This window comes from Myxocyprinus asiaticus, chromosome 42, assembly GCF_019703515.2.
Source record: "Myxocyprinus asiaticus isolate MX2 ecotype Aquarium Trade chromosome 42, UBuf_Myxa_2, whole genome shotgun sequence".
In the NCBI taxonomy this organism is placed as follows: domain Eukaryota; kingdom Metazoa; phylum Chordata; class Actinopteri; order Cypriniformes; family Catostomidae; genus Myxocyprinus; species Myxocyprinus asiaticus.
In genome coordinates, this window is record NC_059385.1 from 34,784,048 (window position 1) to 34,808,072 (window position 24,025).

At 37.4% G+C, this 24,025-nt stretch overlaps 1 protein-coding gene across 3 annotated transcripts in view; it reads right to left on the reverse strand.

The window, feature by feature from the left end:
- Nucleotides 1-1,596: 1,596 nt before the first annotated feature.
- LOC127432348 (hydroxymethylglutaryl-CoA synthase, cytoplasmic-like) overlaps nucleotides 1,597-24,025 on the reverse strand; it is a 28,276-nt gene continuing 5,847 nt past the window's right edge. For all 3 annotated transcript variants that reach the window (XM_051683299.1, XM_051683298.1, XM_051683300.1), the window contains exons 2-10: nucleotides 22,326-22,783; nucleotides 19,965-20,090; nucleotides 19,553-19,717; nucleotides 18,433-18,601; nucleotides 16,354-16,524; nucleotides 16,135-16,241; nucleotides 5,824-5,949; nucleotides 5,291-5,448; nucleotides 1,597-4,776 (exon numbers count right to left, since the gene is read on the reverse strand). In XM_051683299.1, coding sequence (XP_051539259.1) covers nucleotides 4,687-4,776; nucleotides 5,291-5,448; nucleotides 5,824-5,949; nucleotides 16,135-16,241; nucleotides 16,354-16,524; nucleotides 18,433-18,601; nucleotides 19,553-19,717; nucleotides 19,965-20,090; nucleotides 22,326-22,773 — 1,560 coding nt within the window. In that variant the 5' untranslated portion in view covers nucleotides 22,774-22,783 and the 3' untranslated portion in view covers nucleotides 1,597-4,686. The remainder of the gene's footprint in view (nucleotides 4,777-5,290; nucleotides 5,449-5,823; nucleotides 5,950-16,134; nucleotides 16,242-16,353; nucleotides 16,525-18,432; nucleotides 18,602-19,552; nucleotides 19,718-19,964; nucleotides 20,091-22,325; nucleotides 22,784-24,025) is intronic.

Genomic DNA, 24,025 nt, shown 5'->3' on the forward strand with positions numbered 1-24,025 from the left:
TCAGATTTAGATTTTTTATCAGTTGATATTTGGAGTCCATGATGCCATGTATCCGAACAAGATGTCCAGGACCTCTGGTATAAAAACAGCCTCACAACATTAAAGATCCACCACCATATTTAACCGTGGGCATGAGTTACTTTTCCATATGACTACCTGTCTATGTGTGCCAAACTCATCTCTGGTGTTTGCTGCCAAAAAGCTATTTTTTTGTTTCATCTGACCATAGAACCCGGTCCCATTTGAAGTTCCAGTAGTGTCTGACAAACTGAAGAATTCAAGCTTGTTGGATGAGAGCAGAGGCTTTTTTTCTTGAAACCCTGCCAAACAACTTGTGATGTAGGTGATGTCTGATTATAGTTTTGGAGACTTTCTGACCGCAAGACCCAAATAATTTCTGCAGTTCTTCAGCTGTGAATTTTTAGCCACTTGAACCACCCTCCTCAGCATGTGTGGAGACAATATAGACACACGTCCTTTTCCAGACTTATTAAGATCTCCAGTTGATTGGAATGGCTTAATTATTGCTCTGATGGTGGAAGTGGGTATTTTCAATGCTTTAGCTATTTTCTTATAGCCACTTCCCATTTTGCGAAGCTCAACAACCTTTTGCTGCACATAACTTTTTTTACTTTGGTTTTACCCATTGTGATAGATGACAAAGGCTGTCTCATTTGGAAGGCTGCGTACTCTGGAGGTCGCATTTCTCGGCCGCATACGCCATCGAGGCTGTCTCCTTTCAAAAAAGCGAGTAGGACACTTCAAATACAGCCTTCTTTCACGGGAATTTGGAGGATGCTTGAGGTGTATCCTTCGTGGGCACTCACAACCCACAATTTTTTGCTTCAACGGAAATGTCTAAAAAAAATAACACCAATTTGCCTGTAAATATGATGTTCAAATGCAAGTAATGTTAATTCCCAAGTTGAAGTACCTCAGTAGATTGGTGCAGAGTATATAATATGTATAATTATATTAATATATAATTAAAATAAAGTATTAAGACTAAAAGTACACCTGTAAAATCTATTTTATTTTCTCTTTACATCATTATAACTGTCCTAAAATTTACCTCATACATTCCCTTCTAAAGGAAATTCTCACTCAAAGCGCTCGCGCTTGTTAAAGAGTGGCATGCTGTCATAGCAACCATGTTACATTGCGTTTCCGTTTGTCCTACTATGGCCGTCTCGTTTAAACGAGATTTGTTTAAAAGAGTATGCTCGGTATACTGCAGCCTTCAAAGGACGCTTCCTACCTAGCATGCAGCCTTCCAAACGAGACACAGCCCAAGAGAATTTGGCCTGTGTGTTACCTCATATTTATACCCCTGTGAAACAGGAAGTCATGGCTGAACAATTTCATGTTCCTAGTCCCCCAGGTGTACTAAAAATGTTTTAAATATGAATGGGAATATACTTCAGATATATTTTACTCATAAGAATTTCTAGGGGTGCCAATAATTGTGGCAAACATGTTTTGGAGAAAAATATTTATTTACTTATGAGATTTTTCCCAACTTTCAATTACTTCAATTAAGGGTTAAATGTTTGTAAATATTTTGAATGAAAGATCAAAGTATAAACAATAAAGACATATTTTTCACAGGCTTCTTTATTTGCCAATATTTTTGGCCAATACTGTATATATATTTGAGACATATTGAAAAAAGCACATTTCCCTAAGTGGCAAATTTAGTCATTTGCCTTTATCCCCATTGTACCAAATCAAGTCATTTTTATTTATATAGCATTTTTAACATCACCATTTCAAAGCAGCTTTACAGAAAAATATGCTGTAACAGAAAATGAAGCTGTAATTTCTGTAATGTTTTAAAGTCATCACTGTGCATTTTTATGAAAAATGTGACTAGATTATGCATTAAAAATAGTATTTGTCTTAAGACCCCCCAGTGAGCAAACCAAAGGTGACTGTGGCAAGGAACACAAAACTTCATAAGATGTTATGTATAAATAACCATGGGGGAAACCAGGCTCAGCTGGGGGAGCTAGATCCCCTCTGGCTAAACCGCATGAATATACCTAATATCCCTAAGTCTTGACAAATTAACAAAATTCTAATTTAATTTGCCAGTAATATAAATTGTGAATTGCTGGTCATTATGCTCATTTAAAAACCTATGAATATGAAATTTGAATGAATATACAGTAGCTTCCAGAAGCATTTCTGAAAATAAAAAATAAATAAAATAAAATAAAAATAATAATAATAATAGTTGCTAAATGACTGTTCATGTCAAAGAGAAAAAGATTAAGCAATTTTTTTGGCCATTGCCCATACTGACTAACAGGTAATGGTCATTAGTCAATGTCAACATTAAAATAATATTTTCAACATTAAATATCAAATTTTAGCAGCCACTTATATCCAGTAATTATTGGCAGGGAGTATTAGTTTGATCCTCAAGCATCCTGGGCAATTTCTCCCTTACTTCTGCCCCATATTTTCTCATCAATTATTTAACCAAAGTATATATAATAACCTAAGGGCAATCCCTGAGTCTGGGCACAACTGGACACCATCACTCAGTTTTGTACATAATCCACAGTCCTTGGGGTTTGATTTTTTTTTTTTTTTTTTCATTTGCAATAATTAACAGAGTCAAAAAATAAAATAAATTATTAATAAACAGATACACCATGAGAAAATTACCATTTAATTCTCAGTTCATATATTACTAGATTCCCACAATCATTGTGTGATGTACTGTCTCTACAGCTTGTCTTCCACTTTTATTTCTACAAATATAAATAATTTTACAGTAAGTGCTGTTCATTCCTAACCAGTACTTGGTCTTATTAACTGATATCAGGGAATCTTCTTGTAAACATTTGCTGTTTCATGTTAGAAACATGCTTTGTGTTTTGTACATGCTTACAATAAAGCTTCTTAAAGTTCATGGATTTGCAGTTAAACCAGAAGCACTTTATTTTTTTTCCAGATATCAACATAGACATACTGTAGATGTGATTGAGGTTCTAGAGGAAATGCTTTGACCATCTAGCTGTCGAACTGACACTTGCTTTAAGCCCTTTAACATGAATGAGGTGCCAAGTTTCACAATATTGTAGTATTACCAATTTCTTTTCTGCCATACTGCAAATTTGAAATGAACTGTTAATCAATAAGCTGCAACAATAACTGTGGGTGAAAATGTGGGTGAACGTTTCAACAGATTTTCTGAAATACCAACAGCTGACGTGACAATCTGATGGTGCTCTACCTCACTTTAATCACTAAAACTGTCTGTTGTCCAAAAGTTGTTACCAGTGTGACTGATGGACACATTCAACTCATCATTTAATAGTTTTTAATGTATTTCCACTAAAATAACACTCAAGTTATTATCCACTAGCAATAATCAAAGACGCAATACTTTATTTCCTGGTTCAAGTTTATATAAAGTAAATGAAGACCATCTACATATGCTAGAATGACAATCTAATCATCCTCGTTTCACTAGAGATAAGTGCTAATCGTTTGCTTATACAAGTCAGTTTAGTAACAACTAAACAATCATTACTGTATAATTAAAAATCTATAAAACTTATATAAGTTTATGGCTCATTAATATGTAATCCAGGCACACTTCCCTCACATGGCCATGTTGATAAGACAACAAAAGGTGTTTTATAATAGAAGGATTTAGCAAAAAACAGAGATATTCTGACAGCTGATTGGGACATAATAAAACAGATGTGAGAAGCGAGAAAACAGCAGCTTTTCGATCAATTAAAAACAGTGAGGGATGCACGTTCTTTTAAGGCATCTGTGTTATGATGCTCAAACCCTCTTGTACTTGCTGATCCTAAAACGTCTGGTTGTTTTTTTTAATTTTTAATTTTCTCCCCTTTTCTCCCCAATTTGGCATGCCCAATTCCCACTACAGTACTTACTAGGTCCTCATGGTGGCACGGTTACTCATCTCAATCCGGGTGGCGGAGGATGTCTCAGTTGCCTTCACTTTTGATACAGTCAATCTGCGCATCTTATCACATGGCTCGCAGTGCATGACACCGCGGCGACTCACAGCATGTGGAGGCACATGCTACTCTCCGCAATTCACACACAACTTACCACGCGCCCCATTGAGAGCGAGAAACACTAATCGCGACCACAAGGAAATTACCCCATGTGACTCTACTCTCCCTAGCAACCGGGCCAATTTGGTTGCTTAGGAGAGCTGGCTGGAGTCACTCAGCACACCCTGGATTCGAACTCGCGACTCCAGGGGTGGTAGTCAGCATCAATACTCGCTCAGCTACCCAGGCCCCCCCAAAATGTCTGTTTTAAAAAGTTTAGATTCGCTTAATGCTAACAAAAGAAAACATGGAGCTTGTGAAATGCCAACAGGCAGATTTTTGAACTTTAAACTGTTAAACAATTTAGGATATCTGCATAGACAAATCTGAGCAGCAAACAGAGAAACATTTCCATGTACCAACACTTAATTTCCAAAATCTCCCTCTGCCATCTTAACCACAGTGATGGTCAAACAAATCCAGTTCTGGAACATTTAAAATGCATTTGTGTTTCATACCATTCACTGATATGCCTTTTAGCAAATGGCAGCAACAGTTCTGGGGCCCCTTTTTTGCTTGTTTCTTTTACAGATCATGTGTCCTCATTGTGACCTGTCATTATGTGCACCTCATAGAGGTCAACTTAATGATCCCCGTTACTAATGACGACGACCTCAGGGCCAGCTGTGGAAGTAGGGATGCGGGGCATCTTCTTCAGAGGGCTGGGAATATGCTGAGATGGAGAGAAAAACACAATAATTTTGCATTGTAATTCTAAAGAAAGATCAGTTCACTGCAGTAAAATAGAAGGCTAGAAACATACTTTAAGCAGACATGCAAATGCTTAGCTAACGCATTGCAAAGCATGTCTTCCCGTTGAACATACTAAATTTGTGTTTTTAATACACAAGGGGGTGATAGAGTTTCCTTCAAATATCTGTGCCAATAAATCAGATGTGATAAAATTCAGGTGGCTAGCAATGAACATGTCAACAGTTTACAAGTTTCTCTCTGCCATGACAATAGTTGACTTGAAAGAGAAAACTGACAGAAGACGATACTTACGCCTGCTATTGTAACCCTTGCGGCAACACTGAGAAAGTGACGCATACTTGTGTGTCTGCCACATTTTGAAATTCAACAACACACGAAATCGAGCTTGCATAGATAGCAGCATTTGAATCATACTTGCATGTTTCAGGCCACAGGCTTGTTTATTTTCTTTGAATATTTAATACAAAGCATACCTCCGTTGCAATGCTGGAATTGACCAGTCCGGCCTCCAGAGGCCTATCACCATTCATCGAGCGTCTGGCATACTGCCTACGATGCTTTTCATCCACCCGAGTGAGGTACCATGTTCCTGGGAACAGCTCATCAACAGAGCCTTGCGGGATGTAGTTTGCTGTAGAAATGCAAGAACCATTTTATAGATTTCTGGGGCAGAATTCCATCCACAGGTACAAATTCCTGGAATTGTCAGTTTTTAAATTTACTCTTCAGTGTAAAAATGTCTCAAATGAGACATAACATGTCCTGCAATTTGAATTCAGGTATATGGAGGATTTGACTTTCTGAGCCATCAAGCACCAACATTTGCAATTTTGGTCTGTTCCTCATACAAAGCAGTTTCATACTTTAGAAAACTTGAAATATAGCACATGAGTCATATGGACTACTTTTATGGTCTTAAAACTCTAGTTGAAGTCAAATAGATCCAAAAGCTCCAATTCAGGCAAAATATTAATGAAAGACAGACAGAAAGAAAACATTTGAATACCTAAATGGTGGGTTTCTTCTCTGAGCTTCATGTTCTCAGCAAATACAGTGGGTGAAACCTTCTTTCTGGAGTCCAATATGGCCTGCAGGTCGCATAGGCTGGATACCAGTTTATCCAATGCAGAGCCTTAGAAAGAGTCACGTCAGTTAGTCTGTGAATCAGTCTGGACTTATACTGTTAATAGTGAAGAGTTCCTGCAGGGCAGTATGATGGTATGTAGGGTACAACGGGGCTCAAGGCAGCACCTTTTTACTGCTTTTTTGTATCAAGGTTGATTTTATTTTATTTTATTGAATTTAGGAACAATAATTATAGAACAAAATTTGTCACATTATGCAAATACTTTTGATAAAGAAAGATGTTCTTAATTAAAATGCTTATTCAAAATAACCACTTTACAAAAGTGTGCATAATTTCCTGTTCATTTAAATCACATTTGAATAAGCATTTCATAAGCTCAAGTACTCACTAAACAAAAGAATATCCATTGTGACTGGAACAGCCAATGTGAGCCCATTTTGAATAATTTGTCATTAAAATGATAGTTCACCCAAAAATGAAAATTCTCTCAATTTTCTCACCCTCATGATATCCCAGGTGTGTATGACTTTCTTTCTTCACCAGAACACATTTGAAGAAAAATCTCAACTCTGTAGGTCCTTAAAATGCAAGTGAATTGAGATTTCTCTTTTGAAGCTCCAAAAATCAAAGTCAGCATAAACGTCATCCATACGACTCCAGCGGTTAAATTAAATAGATTTTGGTGCAAAACAGATCAATATTTAAGAACTTTTTTTTTTTACTCTAAATCATCGCTTCCATTCTGCAACGGTACGTGCGTGATGTAATTGCATTGGCATTTGAAACATGTGTGAACTGACGCACGTGCATCACACCCAGAAGAGCAGACCTGCGTGAAGTTGGCCCCCCACCCAATGCAAAACTTCGACAAAATGGTCTCAATCGTTTGTGCTGCTTCGGATTTTTAAATATTAGACATTGAATTATAGGCGATGACGTCACCAGCCCCCCCCACATGCTCTAAATTCATCCAAAATAAGCTCAATCATTTGTGCTTCATTTGTGCTGGTTTGTGCCGGTAAAAGTTTAATTTGTGCTGCACGGTTTTTAAAATATTAGACACTGAATTGTCTATGTATTATAATAAAATAAAATAATACATAATATACTATGTATTTATATATATATATATATATATATATATATATAAATTACTTATCCCAAACCTTTGAATGGTTGTGTATCATGGTTTCCAAGAAAAAAAAAAAAGCAGCACAACTGTTTTCAACTGATAATAATGAATGTTTCTTGAGCAGCAAATCAGCATAATAGAATGATTTCTGAAGGATCATGTGACACTGAAGACTGAAGTAATGATGCTGAAAATTCAGCTTTGATCACAGGAATAAATGACAGTTTACTATATATTCAGATACAAAACAACTGTTTTACATTGGAATAATATTTCACAATATTACTGTTTTATGTATTTGTGATCAAATAAATGCAGTCTTGGTGAGCAGAAGAGACTTCTTTCAGAAAAATTAAAAAATCTTAATGATTTCAAACTTTTGACTAGCACTATATATATACATATGTGTGTGTGTGTGTGTGTATGTGGAAACTCATGACTCAATGAATTAAGAATGAAGCCAAAATGATTTTACTTTTGAAATTTAATTACTGTGTACTATCGAACATCCATTAACACAAATAATGGACCTTTAAAAACTTAAACTTAAAAACATGTTATGATTTATCACATATGTCCAGATGCCAGGCTTAAAATTGTGTATTCCCTTTTTCGTATTTTAGAGAACTTATTGTTGTATTTAACCGTTTCAGGCATGAATTCAATCCATTTCTGAAATGGAACTTCAAGATCAAAAGTCCAGCAATCTTTTGGTCTGGGTGAAAGGGACCCTGTGTCATCACTACTGCCATTTGTTTCATGATCACATTCATGAGTAAACCCTAAAGCAGTCCAGATGTTGTGTCTATTTAATTTAACAAAAGTGTATAGAGCCTTTGCAGTGATCTTGTTTTCTAGCTGCTTACTAAGCTCTGTCCAGATGCTCTGATTAGGAGTAGCTATGTTGCCATTTTGGACTATGGCCTCTTTTGATGAACACAGGACAGTGAAAATGGAATGTCTGTCGACTGCTGGTTTCTTGGGCATCTGGCATAAGCAAAACATAATTACCCACTTAAATAATCCTGACACAAAAAAATGTCATGTTCAGTATAAACTTGTTTTCATGTATTACTGTATTGGTCCGAATATAAGGATAATATTATATAGTAATAACATATAAGGATAATATATCTTATATTAGGACCAATATGGTAATGTTGACCCCTAGATGCTCAATGTATTAAAAAACTAACATGGGTCACATGTGCAACTGTAATTAGCATATATTAGTATTAGCAATGAGTTTTCTGTTCAATAAACATTGACAATCTTAGCTCTCTTGAATGTTGTACCATTATTCTTGAAGTTAACAAATAATATTGTAACTGACAGTGTTAAAACATTGTACTTACATTGGCCAGAAATTTAATTTAGTAACGACTTTTGTAGTTTGATTTATATGGACTTTTTCTCTACTAACTCTACACTAATTTGTACAAGAGCATCTTGAACAGAAGTGTCACTTGCGCCTAGTGGTGGCAGTGAAGTGTAGCAGATGGTACTCCAAGTAAATAAATCAAAAGTTCAATCAGGAAAGACCAGTGAATGAAGTAAAGATAATTGTTTATTGAACAAATGATGTGATGATTAGTCTTGACAGAAAGTCTTCGGCAATTCGACTCTAAAAGTGTGTTCACATCGAGGAGATTTGCGCTTTTGTTCTCGTGCCCAGAGCTGAGCGAAAGTGAGTGACAGAAAAAGAGTCCGACAGACACCAGATGAATATTGAGCTGCTGCTGTCTGAACACCAATAAAGTTTTTAATAAACACCATAGCGACTACAAAAACATTGATAAGGAGTTGTTGTATTAAAACATCTTCATCCAACATTTTGGTAAGAGATTGAAATGACAAACCCAAAATAAAATGCTCACTGCTCATAAATCGTACTGACTACACACAAAACAAGACAGACCTATTTTAGAAATATATAATATAGTAGCCTAATATATATTAATCAGAATGACCGAGACTGCTACTAACCTATATTTGATTTTTGTGACCATTAAGTGATCTATTTTATTCTGTCAGTATTGTATTCAATAAATATCAGCATTTATAATTTGCCTGTAATTCAGTGTCTAATATTTAAAAAACCGAAGCAGCACAAACGAAACTTTTACCGGCACAAACCAGCACAAACGAAGCACAAACGATTAAGCTTATTTTGGGTGAATTTAGAGCATGTGGGGGGTGAATTTGGAGCATGTGGGGGGGCTGAGTGACCTCAGAATGACCTATAAATATTCTTTTAATATCTAAAAAACCAAAGCAGCACAAAGGAAAATTTTGACAGCACAAACGGAGCACAAACGATTGAGACCATTTTGCCGACGTTTTGCGTTGGGTGGGGGGCCAACTTCACGCAGGTGGAGTTTGTTTTGTGTAATATCATTTCTTCGGGACAACTTGTGGATAAATCTGCACGTTTTTGGTGCTTATGCCTCCTGTGGTGTAGAGTTTGTTTTGTGGAACATCTCTTGCAGGAGATTGGAGTGATTGTGTCTTTTGTTGCACTCAATTATTGGCCCGAAAGGGCTAGCTTACTTAACAATTTCAGTTTGACTGCCCGAAGAACTTAACTTTTTCTGCTTATTGGCTGGAGTTTGTTTTATAGACTATTTTTTGCTGTGAAATTCTGTCTTACAATATCTGTATAGAAACACCAGATTTGAGCAATCTGATGGCAAAGTTGTCACGGGGACTCTCATAGGCGTACATGGACTGTTTGAGTTTAGAGGGATGGACACCGGTTATATCTACGCACCTGATGACAGTGGCTTTTTATAGATCTTGAAGGGATGTTGCAAGCCGCTGGCACCCCTCATGATATAATATTGGGAGGAGACTTTAATCTTTTGATGGACTCAGTCCTTGATCATAATGAAGCAAAAGTGTGCAAGCCCCCTAGAGCAACATTGATGACACTTTACAGGATGTGTAAAAATCTTGGCCTTACAGATATTTGGAGACTTTTGAACCCATCTGTTAGGGACTATTACGTTTTTTCATCAGTCCATAAGATTTATTCTAGAATAGATTTTATTTTTACCATCCAAGTCCCTCATTTCATCTGTTGTTGATTGCTCAGTTGGAAACATCTTAGTCTTGGATCACGTCTGGTGAGTTTAGAGGTGTTGCCACATACGGAGAAAAATAAATCATATAGTTGGTGCTTTAATGTATCCCTTTTGCAAAATCCTGAATGTCAACAAATGTTAAAGGCTGAAATTAATGTTTATATGGAGACCAATTGGTCCTCAGTATCCTCTGTGGGCGTGGCTTGGAAGGCACTTAAGGCAGTTCTTAGAGGCCGGATAATACAGTATGCATCATTCACCAAAAAATCCAAAGCAACTCGTGGAGTTGGAAGGGAATATGAAAAGTGCCAAGGCAGAGCTGAAGCGCAGAATGTCATCTGATGGCCTCAGAGAATTGACCCAATTGAAATACAGATATAATACCATTTTGTCGCGGAAGGTGGAGTTTTGGCTATTCAGAGCAAGACTTTGAGTTGGGGGACAAGGCAGGGAAGCTTTTGGCTAGATACATAAAGCAGAGAGTCTTTTTCTACCATTCCCTCAGTGAAATCTGCTGGTGGGGAAATATTTACAATGGGCATTGATATTAACAATGCTTTTAAAGAATTTTATCTTCATCTTTATAGTTCCATGTCTTCGTCTACTGACGAAGATATTAGAAACTTCGTGGAACCATTAGAACTCCCTAAATTGACGACGGAGTAAAACATTTTTCTTGATTCTGAGATAAACTTGGAAGAGCTTGACGAGGTAATTAAGGCCTTGCCTACAGGTTTAGATCTTATGCTACAGAATTGGCTCCACTTTTGTCAGAAGTTTATATGGAATCATTAAAGAATGAAAAGCTTCCGCCAACCATGACACAAGCCCGGATCAGTCTGATCCTTAAAAAGGACAAAGATCCAAGCGAGTGTAAGAGTTACCGTCCAATTTCCCTGATCCAGCTAGATGTAAAAATATTGTCAAAAATTCTGGCTAACCAGTTAAGTTATGACATCTCTTATACATATAGATCAGGTGGGGTTTATTCGGGGCCACAGCTCTTCTGATAACATCAGGAGTTTCATCAATATTATTTGGTCAGTGGCAAATGATCAGACTCCGGTCATGGCCATATCACTTGATGCCGAAAAGGCGTTTGATATGGTAGAATGGGATTATCTTTTAAGATTTTGGAAATATAAGGTTCAGGAATACTTTTATTGGATGGATTAAGTTACTTTATAGACACCCGGTGGTGGTGGTACAAACAAATGGATTAATTTCAGATTATTATTTCAGTCTGTGTTTACTACAGACTATTATATTACACCCAGCAGTGTTGCCCTCTTTCCCCATTATTGTTCTGTCTTTCCCTGGAACCATTAGCAGCCGCGATAAGAAGGGAAGATGATTTTCCGGGGGTGGTGGTGGGAGATATGGCGCATAAGCTTTTGCTTTACGCAGATGATATTTTATTATTCATCTCTGACCCCATTAGATCTACGCCTTGCCTCCATAGAATTATTAATTCCTTTTTTAAGTTCTCGGGATACAGAGTCAATTGTTCTAAATCCGAAGCTTGGGCTCTCACAGCGTACTGCCCAATAACGGCTTTCCAGCCGGGCGACTTCCAGTGACCTAAACAGGGCATTAAGTATTTGGGCATTTTATTCCCAGCAAATTTGTCTTATTTAGTTAGTGTTAATTTTGACCCCTTAATAAAAAGTTTTTCGAGCGATGTGGGCAGGTGGGCTTCATTACATTTATCTAATGATTGAGAAGATTAAATGTTATTAAAATGAATTGTATTCCAAAATTCAACTACCTGCTACAATCTCTCCCTGTAGATGTCCCCCTCTCTTATTTCAAGCAATTTGATAGCATAGTGAAGTAATTCATTTGGAAAAGTAAGCATCCCAGATTACATTTCAATAAGTTACATAGGCCGATTGACAAAGGTGGGCTAGGCCTACCCAAGATTTTGTTTTATTATTATGCATTCAGTCTCAGACATTTGGCTCATTGGTCCCTTCCACCTGAAAGAGCCCCTCCCTGGTTTTATATTAAACAGGAATTTCTTGCCCCTATTTTGCCATTGCAAAGCCTTTCTATCAAACTAATCGGAGAAGTTACACCCCGTTATCTCGCATTTGAACTCGGTATGGACAAAAGTGTCCAGAGTGTTTAATTCGGACATTTATTTAAATGTTGCCTCAAGCATATGGCTGAACCCTAAATTATGTATTAATAAGTCCCCTTTCTGCTGGCCAGAGTGGATTATGAGGGGGGTTACTACACTCGGTGACCTGTATGAGAGTGGAAAGTTGAGATCTTTGAGAAATTGGTTCAACATTTTGGGATTCCCAGATCTCAGTTTTATAGGTATTTAGAGCTGTGCCACCTAATCTGTATTTTTTTTTTTTCTTTTTTTTTTTGGAGTAGCAAGTAGAAGGCTGGGGTTTGGGGACTTGTTTATCAGAAAATGGGGTAATTATTTAGTAGTTTTTGGGGACTCTCTGGGATGGGATGGGGGGAGAGAGGTCTAGTTTAATTATGTATGTTTACTATATATTATTATTATTATTTATATTTTTTTTTGTCTGTGTATTATTTTACCACAGGGGTGTTCATTGGGGGTTAGGGTGGGGTTGGTGATTGGGGAGGGATATTAGTGGGGGTTAAATGTTAAATGTTGATTCGGTGTGGGTGTGTTGTGTTTTTCTCTGTTGTGTTTTAAAAAAAAAAAAAAAAAAATGTTAATTACAAAAAAAGATAATCCCATTTCACCGTATCTAACGCCTTTTCGGCATCAAGTGAGATGGCAGTGACCGGATTCTGATCATTCGCCACTGACCACATTATATATATATATATTTTTGTAATTTGTATCCCCTTTTCTCCCAATTTGGAATGCCCAATTCCCACTACTCAGTAGGTCCTCGTGGTGGCGCAGTTACTCACCTCAATCCGGGTGGTTGAGGACAAGTCTCAGCTGCCTCCACTTCTGAGACCGTCAATCCATGCATCTTATCATGTGGCTCGTCATGCATGACACCGCGGAGACTCTGCATGTGGAGGCTCATGCTACCCTCCACGATCTATGCACAACTTACCACGCGCCCCACTGAGAGTGAGAACCACTAATTGCGACCACGAGGAGGTTACCCCATGCGAATCTACCCTCCCTAGCAACCGGCCAATTTGGTTGCTTAGGAGACCTGGCTGGAGTCACTTAGCACACCCTGGATTCGAACTCGAGGGGTGGTAGTCAGCGTCAATACTCGCTGAGCTACCCAGGCCCCCTCTGACCACATGATATTGCTGAAATGCCTAATGTTATCAGAAGAGCTACGGCCCCAAATAAAACCCACCTGATCTATATGTATAAGAGATGTCATAACTTTACTTAATCGGCTAGCCAGAATTTTTGACAATATTTTAACGTCTAGCTGGTTCAGGGAAATTGGAGAGTAATGCTTACACTCACTTGAATCTTTGTCCTTTTTAAGAATCAGACTGATCCGGGCTTGCATCATGGTTGGCGGAAGCTTTCCATTCTTTAATGATTCCGTATAAACTTCTAGCAAAAGTGGAGCCAATTCTGTAGCATAAGATCTAAAAAAAAACACAGCAGCAAATAATATGGCCCCAGAGCCTTGCCTGCAGGCAAGGCCTTAATTACCTCGTCAAGCTCCTCCAATGTTATCTCAGAATCAAGATAATTTTTTTGCTCATTCCTCAGTTTAGGGAGTTCTAATGGTTCCACAATGTTTCTAATATCTTCATCAGTAGATGAAGACATGGAACTATAGAGATCAAGATAGAATTCTTTAAAAGCATTATTACTATCAATGGCTGAGGTAAAAATTTCACCACCAGCAGATTTCACTGAGGGAATGGTAGAAAAATATTCTCTCTACTTTATATATCTAACCAAAAGCTTCTCTGCTTTGTCTCCTGACTTAAAGTATGTTAAGTACTCGTGCTTTGGATTTTTTTGATGAATGATGCATACTGTATGATCTGACCCCTAAGAACCACCTTAAGTGCCTCCCAAGCCATGCCCACAGAGGATACTGAGGACCAGCTGGTCTCCATATAAACATTGATTTCAGCCTTTAACATTTGTTGGAATTCAGGATTTTGCAAAAGGGAAACATTAAAGTGCCAAGTATATGATTTCTTTTTCTCCGTATGTGGCAACACCTCTAAACTCACCAGGGCGTGATCTGATGCTAAGATGTTTCCAACTGATCAATCAACAACAGATAAAATTAGGGACTTAGATATAAAAATAAAAAAAATCTATACTAGAATAAATCTTATGGACTGATGAAAAAAACATTATAGTCCCTACCGAATGGGTTCAAAAGTCTCCAAACATCTGTTTGAGACATTTGAATTGTAGATGTTTACTTATCAGTGCTCTTACTTGAGCCAGCACTAAAGAAAAAATGTCCACCCCATATCTTCCCAAATTTTTCAGCTTCCTGCGGGGAAAATGTGTTTCTTGGAGAAACACTACATCATTTTGTACATTTAAGAGAAATAAGTTAACTTCTTTTTATGGGGTGCCCCAACCCATTCACATTCCACGTGGAGAGAGACAATCCACTCATACTAATATTTGACATATGAGAAAAAATAGATTGTGTGTCAAAAATAAAACTATAATGACCACATTCCAACATTAGTGCAACAATCAAACCGCAAACTTCCCCCAGAACAAAAAACACAGAAAAAAGAAAAATGTGTGCCAACTGGCATCCATCCCTCTAAACTCAAACAGTCCATGTACACCTACGAGAGCCCCCGCAACAACTCTGCTGTTGGATTGCTCAAGTCCGGTGCTTCTATACAAATTTTGTGACAGAATTACACAACAGAAACTAATCTATAAAACAAACTCCAACCAATAGGAGGCATAACACAAAGAACATGCAGATTCATCCACAAACTGTCCCGAAGGAGTGTTATCCCACAAAACAAACTCAAGCCGCTGGGTGGAACCAGCACAAAAAGAAACAAAAAAGGCGCTCAGTTTCCTCGGACAGTCAAGTGAATGTTCAGTGAGTCAGGCCCACTCGGCTGCATAGAGAGTATAAGTCACACATTGACTTACTTATTCCATTGACTTTATGAAGGCCATCGCTTGTTGTGGGCATGTAAATATTTTGCGGCCATCCTTAGTATCTATTCTGAATTTGGCCGGGAACATCAGTGCAAAAGCGACCTTCCATTGATGTAAGAGTTTCTTGCATTCCTTGAATCGATCACGTTTCTCTCTTGTCGAATTTGCAATGTCTGGGAACAAGAAAATGCTGTGGTTCTTTCAAGAAAGCCTTCCTTTACTCCTCGCCTCGCGTAACACGAGATCTTTAACGGATGATCTCAGAAATTTGACCAGAATTGATCAGGGCTTGTCTCCTTCCATGGATCTCTGAGCCGGAACTCTGTGAGCTCGCTCGATTTCCAGCTTATGGCCGTTATGTTGAGCAGACTCGGGAAGAGCCCGACTAGGAATTTCAACATATCTCGGCCTTCTTCGTCTTAAGGAATTCCAACAATTCAGATGTTGTTTCGCTGGTGTATCGAATCTCACCGGTTTATGACATAAAAAGTATTAAAACTAGCAAAGTTGCAGAGTTCGCCGATCACACGTCCGACCCTTGCATGGCACCACGCGACACATTTTTTCTTAATAGATGGTGTGTCATTAGATTTGCATGTCTCTTACATCAGCTAGAATCAGACTATCATTTTTATGATGCAAATTAACCCATGTCTGTTGTTGCAGTTCCTAATATATTTTATACATTTGAATCCTGTAACTCCGATATTTAATTTCACCCTCGCTAAAGCTCGAATATTTGTATGAATGAACAGTGGCAGCACCGCGGTCTAAGCTGAAACCATGTGCCTTTTATGATTATTATTATTTACAAGAAATCTTTATTGTATTTATTTATTTTTAGTTTGTGAATTTATCATCATTCTCCATTTAAAATCTTAGTGGTTTTCAAACTGGGGGGCATGCAGTTTATGCTTGTGTGTGTGCGTGCGAGTACTAACCGGGTGTAGCGTCTTGTGTGACTCTGATGGAGTAGAGTGTCGCAGCAAAGCCTGAGCCGTAAGAAAACACACCAATTCTCTGTCCTGCCAACTGCTGTGGTGTGTGTCTGTAGAATAAAACATAAAAGTACTCGTGCATCACATTCACAGTTCTCATGGTTTCAATCATCATGGTAATTTACACTGGTGGAAATAAGATGAGACATGAGGAACACTGACTGTGCGAGCACCGATGCCAAGCAGCCGTACACTGATGGTGTGTACATGTTGCCATTCTGGTTTGATATGAGGAGAGACGCCCGTGTTTTCTGCTCAAACATTTCTGAGCTGGCTTTCATAAAGGCCTTCTCCACATCTTGGTCGAAATAAGTGTCCTCAACCTTTACATCCCTGAAAAAACAAAGGGGAAAAAAGGTTTAGGAACAAAGCTCTGAAGGATTTAACTGTGATTCTCGTGATGCAGCAAACACGGATGGAATCACAGAACTGAGTCATAAAAATGTAATTAAGAGTAAAAGTTGGAATTTCACGGAATAGGACAAACTTGGGATGAAATGAATGACAATTTGAAAATCCGATTCAAATTGTGATATTGCCACATGTAAACTGCAAATGGATGCAAACTGATTTAAATGAGTAAATAGTCTGCATGCGCTATGCACATTCTGAATTAATGAGTGGCACCACTACACAAATACACACGGGAGCTCAAAAGGTCTTCACTTTTTTCACTGTTTTCATTTAAACTAGATTCATTAAATTGAAGACACTATGACAGTAATATTCCATGTAGTAATAATGCTAATCATAAAAATAAATGAACATTACATTTTTTATTATTATTTTCATTATATTTAACTAATATCACACAAGCTAGAGTGTACTGAATGTCAGCATGCTTTGAATTAGCTGTAGCAGTCTTGTGCTACAAATATTCACAGATTTCTTTCATCAAGTGTGTTCATTTATGCTGTGAAGCTCTGTTGTGCAGCACTTTATTTGATTAAAAATAACTAATGTTTTGTTGAAAAATAATTCTTTTAATTTGATGAAATAAAAAATAAAATATTATGAATTCACTTGATTAGACACCCTTGAGATGATAAAATTGAAAACAAAAAACCTAGAATTAAAAAATTAACGACTTAAATTTCTGTCTGTTCATCACGTTCATATGGCTTCATAAGATCTGGAATATAATGGACTACTTTATTCATGCTTTTTTAACCTTTTTTCGAGCTTGACAGACATCATCACTATGAACTGTCATTGTATGGAAAAGAGCAGTGTGAATTTGTTTCAAAATATCTCCTTTACCTTTTGCATTTCCTTGAAAGCAAAAGTTAGGAACAACATGAGGTCAATAATCACAGAATGTAAATTTTTGGTTGAGCTTTTGCTTTAAAGGAATAGTTCATCCAAAAATGAAAATTCTCATAACATTTACTCACCCACATGTCATCCCAGATGTGTATGACTTTCTTCTTCTGAACACAAATGAAGATTTTTAGAAGAATATTTCAGCTCTGTAGGTCCATACAATGCAAGTGAATGGTGACCAGACATTTGTGGCTCCAAAAATCACAAAGGAAACATAAAGTAATCCATAAGACTCCAGTGGTTTAATCCACATCTTCATAAGCAATATAATAGGTGTGGGTGAGAAACAGAAAAAATATTTAAGGCCTTTTTTTAACTCTCCAATTTAACTTTGCCTTTCAGATGTGAAAGTAAAACTAAACAGGCACCACATGTGACTTTCAGATGTAAAAGTGAAAGTGGAGATTTAGAGTAAAAAAAAAAGAATAAATATTGATCTGTTTTTCACCCACGCCTATTAAACCTTTTAAAAAGTGGATTGAACAACTAGAGTCTTATGGATTACTTTTACGTTTCCTTTATGTGATTTTTGAAGCTACAAAGGTCTGATCACCGTTCACTTGCATTATATGGACCAACAGAGCTGAAATATTCTTCTAAAAATCTTCATTTGTGTTCTGCAGTAGATAGAAAGTCATAAATATTGGGGATGGCATAAGAGTGATTTAAATGATGAGAGAATTTTCATTTCTTGGTGAACTATCCCTTTAAAAGAAGTCGTGAATGGAGATGCAAGCAATATCGGGCCATGTGTCATTTATAAAAATGGAATATAAGCAATGTTTTGTTTGTTAAATGTGACTGCTGAGCGCACTTAAAAGCATGCCTGTGTAATCTGTGATAACACTGTCTATGGTTTAAAGCTCAAATGGTGGGACACTTTTCAAAGAACCTCTCCCATGAAAGGAGGATATTTACCTGAAAGCTTCCAGTCCGCTAAAGGGGCCGCTCTCTGTGTTTGGACTAGGATGAGAGAGGAAATCATTGAGCATTAGACGAGCCAGAGACTTCTGCACCAGTTTGCAGTAAGGAGAGTGGAACACCATGAAGCCAAACTCTTCAAGACTAAAACGCCTGTTGAGACCCTCTGCAACACAAGTGAGAGAAGTCCTTCACAAAAAGCACACAACATTATTAAACACTAATTATCAAAAATGATGACACAGTATGTATATGTCCCTAAATGAGCATTAATTTAACGTTAATCTAGTTGTGCTTTGCTCTTTTTGGATGTGCACTATTTCCTGGAAATACTCGCTATAGCTCTCAAACCTCATTCACGTTAGCACACATGCCAACCTGAAGCATCGAAATCAGTCACAAGACAGTCAATGACATTTTTTAAGTCACTGATATCAAACCTGGCATGATGCAAGATCTTCAGTGAACAACTAAAAATGTGGGTCTGTTCCTAACACAAAATGATCATATGGCTTTGGAATAAGATTTGGAATATAGTGCACAAATAATTTTGGTCATTTTTGGAGCTTGGCAATCACCGGACACCATCTTCTTTTACTTTATGGAAAGGAGCAGCTTGGACATTGAGCAAAATATCTCCTTTTTTTTTTGCATGGAAGAACAAGAATCATGAAAGAGTTTTCATTTCTGGGTGAACTATTCCTTTAACATAGAGGCATATAAAACATGTGAAAGATTCCTAATGCCTTGCCCATTGTACAAAGGTGCCTCTGTTTGTTCCTGGCAGGAACAACCTGAGGCACCTTTCTCCCATCGCAGAGGTTTGTTGTGGCACGCTGTCTGTACAGCTGTAGTTACAGTGACTGCCCCCTGATGATGTGGCTCATAAAACACAAAGTTATATGTACTTCCAGTTTGAGTTGTTCCAATGGTAGAAAAATATAATTACAGAATTTAGTAATGGGTCAGGGGGCATGTGTAAATGTTTTAAATCAACAGTTCTGCTTTTAATTTTTTGGACTACTATGGCTTGAAAGAGCAAAGCCAAACAGTCAAAAAAAGGCCAAGCAAACTTATTTATTTCTATTTTAGAGAGAATGTGGGTATCTTTGCCAACCTCTCTGCCACTGGGCATGGATTTTGTTCCTGTAGACAGAGTAGCATCGATCTAATGCGCTGAGGTAACACTGGATGGAGAGCTTGCCGTCCACCACTGGATACTCTGACACCATATCTGGCTTATAAAAATCATATGCATGCTGCATATGTGTCCCACGAAGCCCTGATAAAACATTTACATTATGTTCAGAAATGCAATTATAGAGCCTATATAGAGCATAAAAAGCCATACATTACATGTTTTTATAATACAAAAAAAAAAAAGAGATACAAAAATATAACTGGATATACATAGCTGTGTTGACTTTAACCTTTGCATCTCAGTGATAACAAACCCTGTTTCGTAAGAACCCTCTATACAAGTTTGACAAAGATCACTAAGGCAGGTTGTGTTGTTGCAGGCCACATACCTCTGTCGAAGGCCAAAGGGGCGTTTGGTCCGACTAACATGGCCACAGCTCCAGCCCCTCCTGTTGGCCTGGCGCTGCCCGTGGCATACACAGCAATATCACCAGCAACTACCAGGGCATACCGACCTGTGGCATGAAAATATCCAAATTTAAAATAAAGCAAAATATATATCTTTGAACTTGGTCTTTTTTTAACTAATGTGTAAGTAGCATGTGGGTGAATCACATGTTCAGGCCACATTTAACCCCAAAATCAAAACTAAGTTTAAAGGAATAGTTCACCCAAAAATAAAAATTGTGTAAAAATGTACCCTCATGTTGTTCTAAATGCCTATAACTTCTGCGGAACACAAAAGAATATTTGCAATTGTGGATTTCCATACAGTTGCAGTTAAAAGGGACTTTTTCAAATAATAAAATAAAAACAAAAACAAAAATTGTCATAAAAGTAGTCCATTTGACTTGTGTGTCATATTCCAAGTCTTCTGAAGGCATACAATCACTTTGTATCATGAAAAGACACAAATTTAAGTCATTAGTCACTCTCAAATCAAACTCATGTATACAGAGCCCACATCAAATATGGCGACACATCAATAACATCAAACATCACTTTTTTTTTTGTGGCATCGCGTCAGGTCACTAGATGTGCAAGAACCAATAAGGTTTGATGTTGTCAATGCAGCTGACTTATTTTATTTCATTTGATTTGAGAGTGAATAACAACTAAAATTTTGTTCTGTTTATCATGCAAAGTGACTGTATGCCTTCAGAAGACTTGGAATATGACGCAAGAGTCGCATGGGCTACTTTGATGACACTCTTTTGGGAGCTTTTTTAACCTTGTGCGACCCCACATCCACATGTGTAGATGTTGCATTTTGGCTTTGCTATACGCAACACACAAGTTCAATGAATTAAAACTGACTTAATACTGTCCGTAAGACTCTACACTGGCATTTAAGTGTTAAACTGCTGGTGCACCACGTCATGTGACACAACAGCATGACATCAATTTCCGTGCGCAGCGCCAACAAAAGTGCCTCTCGTAAGAAACCTCTACGTTTTTTGATTGAAACCTGTGTTTGGAAAGAGTAGCATCTCTATTTTCGTTTGATATGCCGCTTTAAAAAAATCCATTCATGTTTCACACATCAGCATGCTGATAAACATTAAGTCCTTAATCCCTCAAACGTTGATTTTTTTTTTTTTCATTATTTTGAATGATTTTTTCACTTCATTTCAACATAAATTGTTATATTTTATTTTATCACTGTACAATACGGTTCTATTCTTTAACATTAGTAAATGCATTCCTGTTTATTGTGCATTATCACATTGAGAATCAATAGGTTCATCCAAAAGCAGAAAAATGTTGCTTTCAGAGGCTTTATATGGCATTAGGATGAAAATAAGGTGCATTTCTAACTGTTCTGAGAGTAGTGCAGACAGACAGCACACTGGAGGTTAAGATGTTCACTAAATAGGGAGCAAGGATACATCCTATAGCTTTCTATGCAGCCAAGTGCATTCACTCCTAAAATCCGACCAAAAGTTGTTTCATGATGCTGATGATGTTTGGATCACTCAACATGTTTGGCAGACATGTGACAATGATAATCAGTACATAGATTCATAATTTTTTAATGCAAAATTTTATTTTATCATGGTTGGCAGTGATTGGATGATGCTGGACAGTACTTTGAATAAGAATTATTAATTCAGCTTTATAGAAAATCAGATGTAAAGTCTGTAACATCTCAAAAACATGAATAACCAACACTCCTGGAAACAAACAATTTGAGGAAAAATACTTTCTATAGCTTGGTATTACTCACACATTAGTCCCGCTGTCCACATATGGACAATTTTTAGGAAAACTATTTGCTCTAGAATTTTTTTTTTTTTCCCACTTGTTAATTAGGTGCTAATAGTTAGTTACAAATCAAAAAGGGAAATGGGAAATGCACACAGCAGTCATGCTCGGGTCTCAGGAGGTGTAGCTTTAATACGAGTCACTATCAAATGCAATTGCTAAAAAATCAGCAATTAAGACTTTTTTTTTTTAAATATCCTAACAGAATTTTCATATTTGGATAAATATATACAATAATATTTTCACTGTTCACTATAATGAGAATTTGGGGGGGAATGTGCATTGTAATGAAAATATAGATATATAATGTAGCGCAATAATAATAATAAAAAAAAGCAAACATTCTTAATGATCCTAAAAACAGACATAATTTTCTGATTTGGGGGTGAAATGTCACCCAAACATGTTCTTCACAGGTTTCGTGAGGTTTACCTATGTCTCTGACATTTTAGAAACAAATCAAATCGGATTCCTAAGCGACCTACCGTCCCAGGAGCTGGAGTCCACCCAGTTAACAGCATTGAAGAGAGCAGCTGTTCCTCCGTAGCATGCGTTAGTGGTGTCCACTCCCTCCACATCAGTGTTGCCCGACTCCTCAAACAGCTGCATCAGGACAGTCTTCACAGACTTGGACTTATCAATGATGGTCTCTGTGCCCACCTCCAGTCTCCCCACACTATCGTACGACAGGCCATTTTTCTCCATTAACCTCTGCACGACCGTCAGGCACAGAGAGTTAATGTCCTCGCGGTCCGAGCAGAAGCCCATTCGTGCCTGCCCCAGCCCGATGGTGTATTTACCGGCTCCCACTCCATCAAACTCCTCTAGCTCTGATTGGTCCACATACTGAGAGGGCATGTACACCTCCATCGCAATGATTCCCACATCTTTAGGCCAAGTGGCTTCGCGAATTGTAGGGAGTGAGCCAGGCATTCTGAATGGACTGAAATGAACATATACAATTCATCATCTCAAGTCCCAAATTTGACGTACAGCTTGATTATTACAGTCTCACTGGATTAACATGATGTTCAGTGTCTTGTTCAAAGGTACAATGGTGAGAGTTCATCAAACACACTTTTGATTAATTTACCGTCAGTCTGATCATCACACTAAGTTATAAAGCAAAAAAATAAAATAAAAATAAAGTGTAAATTATTCATGCAACATGGTAGTAGACCTTTAATGATCCTAAATATATATATATATATATATATATATATATATATATATACACACACAGCTCTGGAAAAAATTAAGAGACAACTGCAAAATTATCAGTTTCTCTGGATTTACTATTTATAGTAGGGGTGTAAATCGGCAGTTTCATCACGGTATGATCTTGTACCTATTTGCGATCTATTGTCTGCCAATACCTCAAAGTCTGCCATGATACGATTTTGATTAGATTCGATTCAGGGGCCTGTGATCGATATTATGATATTATGTGCCTATTCTGCGCAATAAATTGCATTTATGATGTCAAAAATACAACCAAAATATAATTTTAATATTTTATTGAGCTCTCTGAAAAGTGCAAATTCTGTATCCACATTGGGGCATCCACAACAAAATAAGGTACTTCAGTTAATACAGAAAAAAAAAATAATATAAAAAAAAGACACAATCACATACAAGTGATCATCAATCGTTTGATGACAGCTAATTGCCTTGTGGAATGAGGTAAACACTACAGTGACAATTTGTCATCTCTACAACAGTCAAGCAAGTCTTTCAATCCAAGTATTTGCTATCCCTGTTTTAACTTAGCTATAACTTCCACATCTGTATTGAAAAATTCTGTTACAGTTTACTGTGATAAATGTTAGTAAGGTTGCTGATGTGATAGGTCTTTTAATTGATGTGGGTGCAGAGCAGGTGTATTTGCTTTGTCAGCAATGTACAGAATATTGGGGCTCTTTAGCCGTTTTACATAGTTGAATTGTTCCATAGTGCTTTAAAAGCAAAAATTATCATGCAGAATTCAAATGTGTTGCATGCGCCATGATATGGGAATGAGGGAATGAGCCGCACCGCGCTATCCTGTCACCGGAGCTCACAGCCCTGTTGACGCGTGCATACAGATAGAGCAGAGCGCAACTTCAATCACTCAGCGCACATCTGTGTCCCACATGAGAAGCATATTTAGCGCTTATAGAGCGAGATGGATATCATAAGATTACTG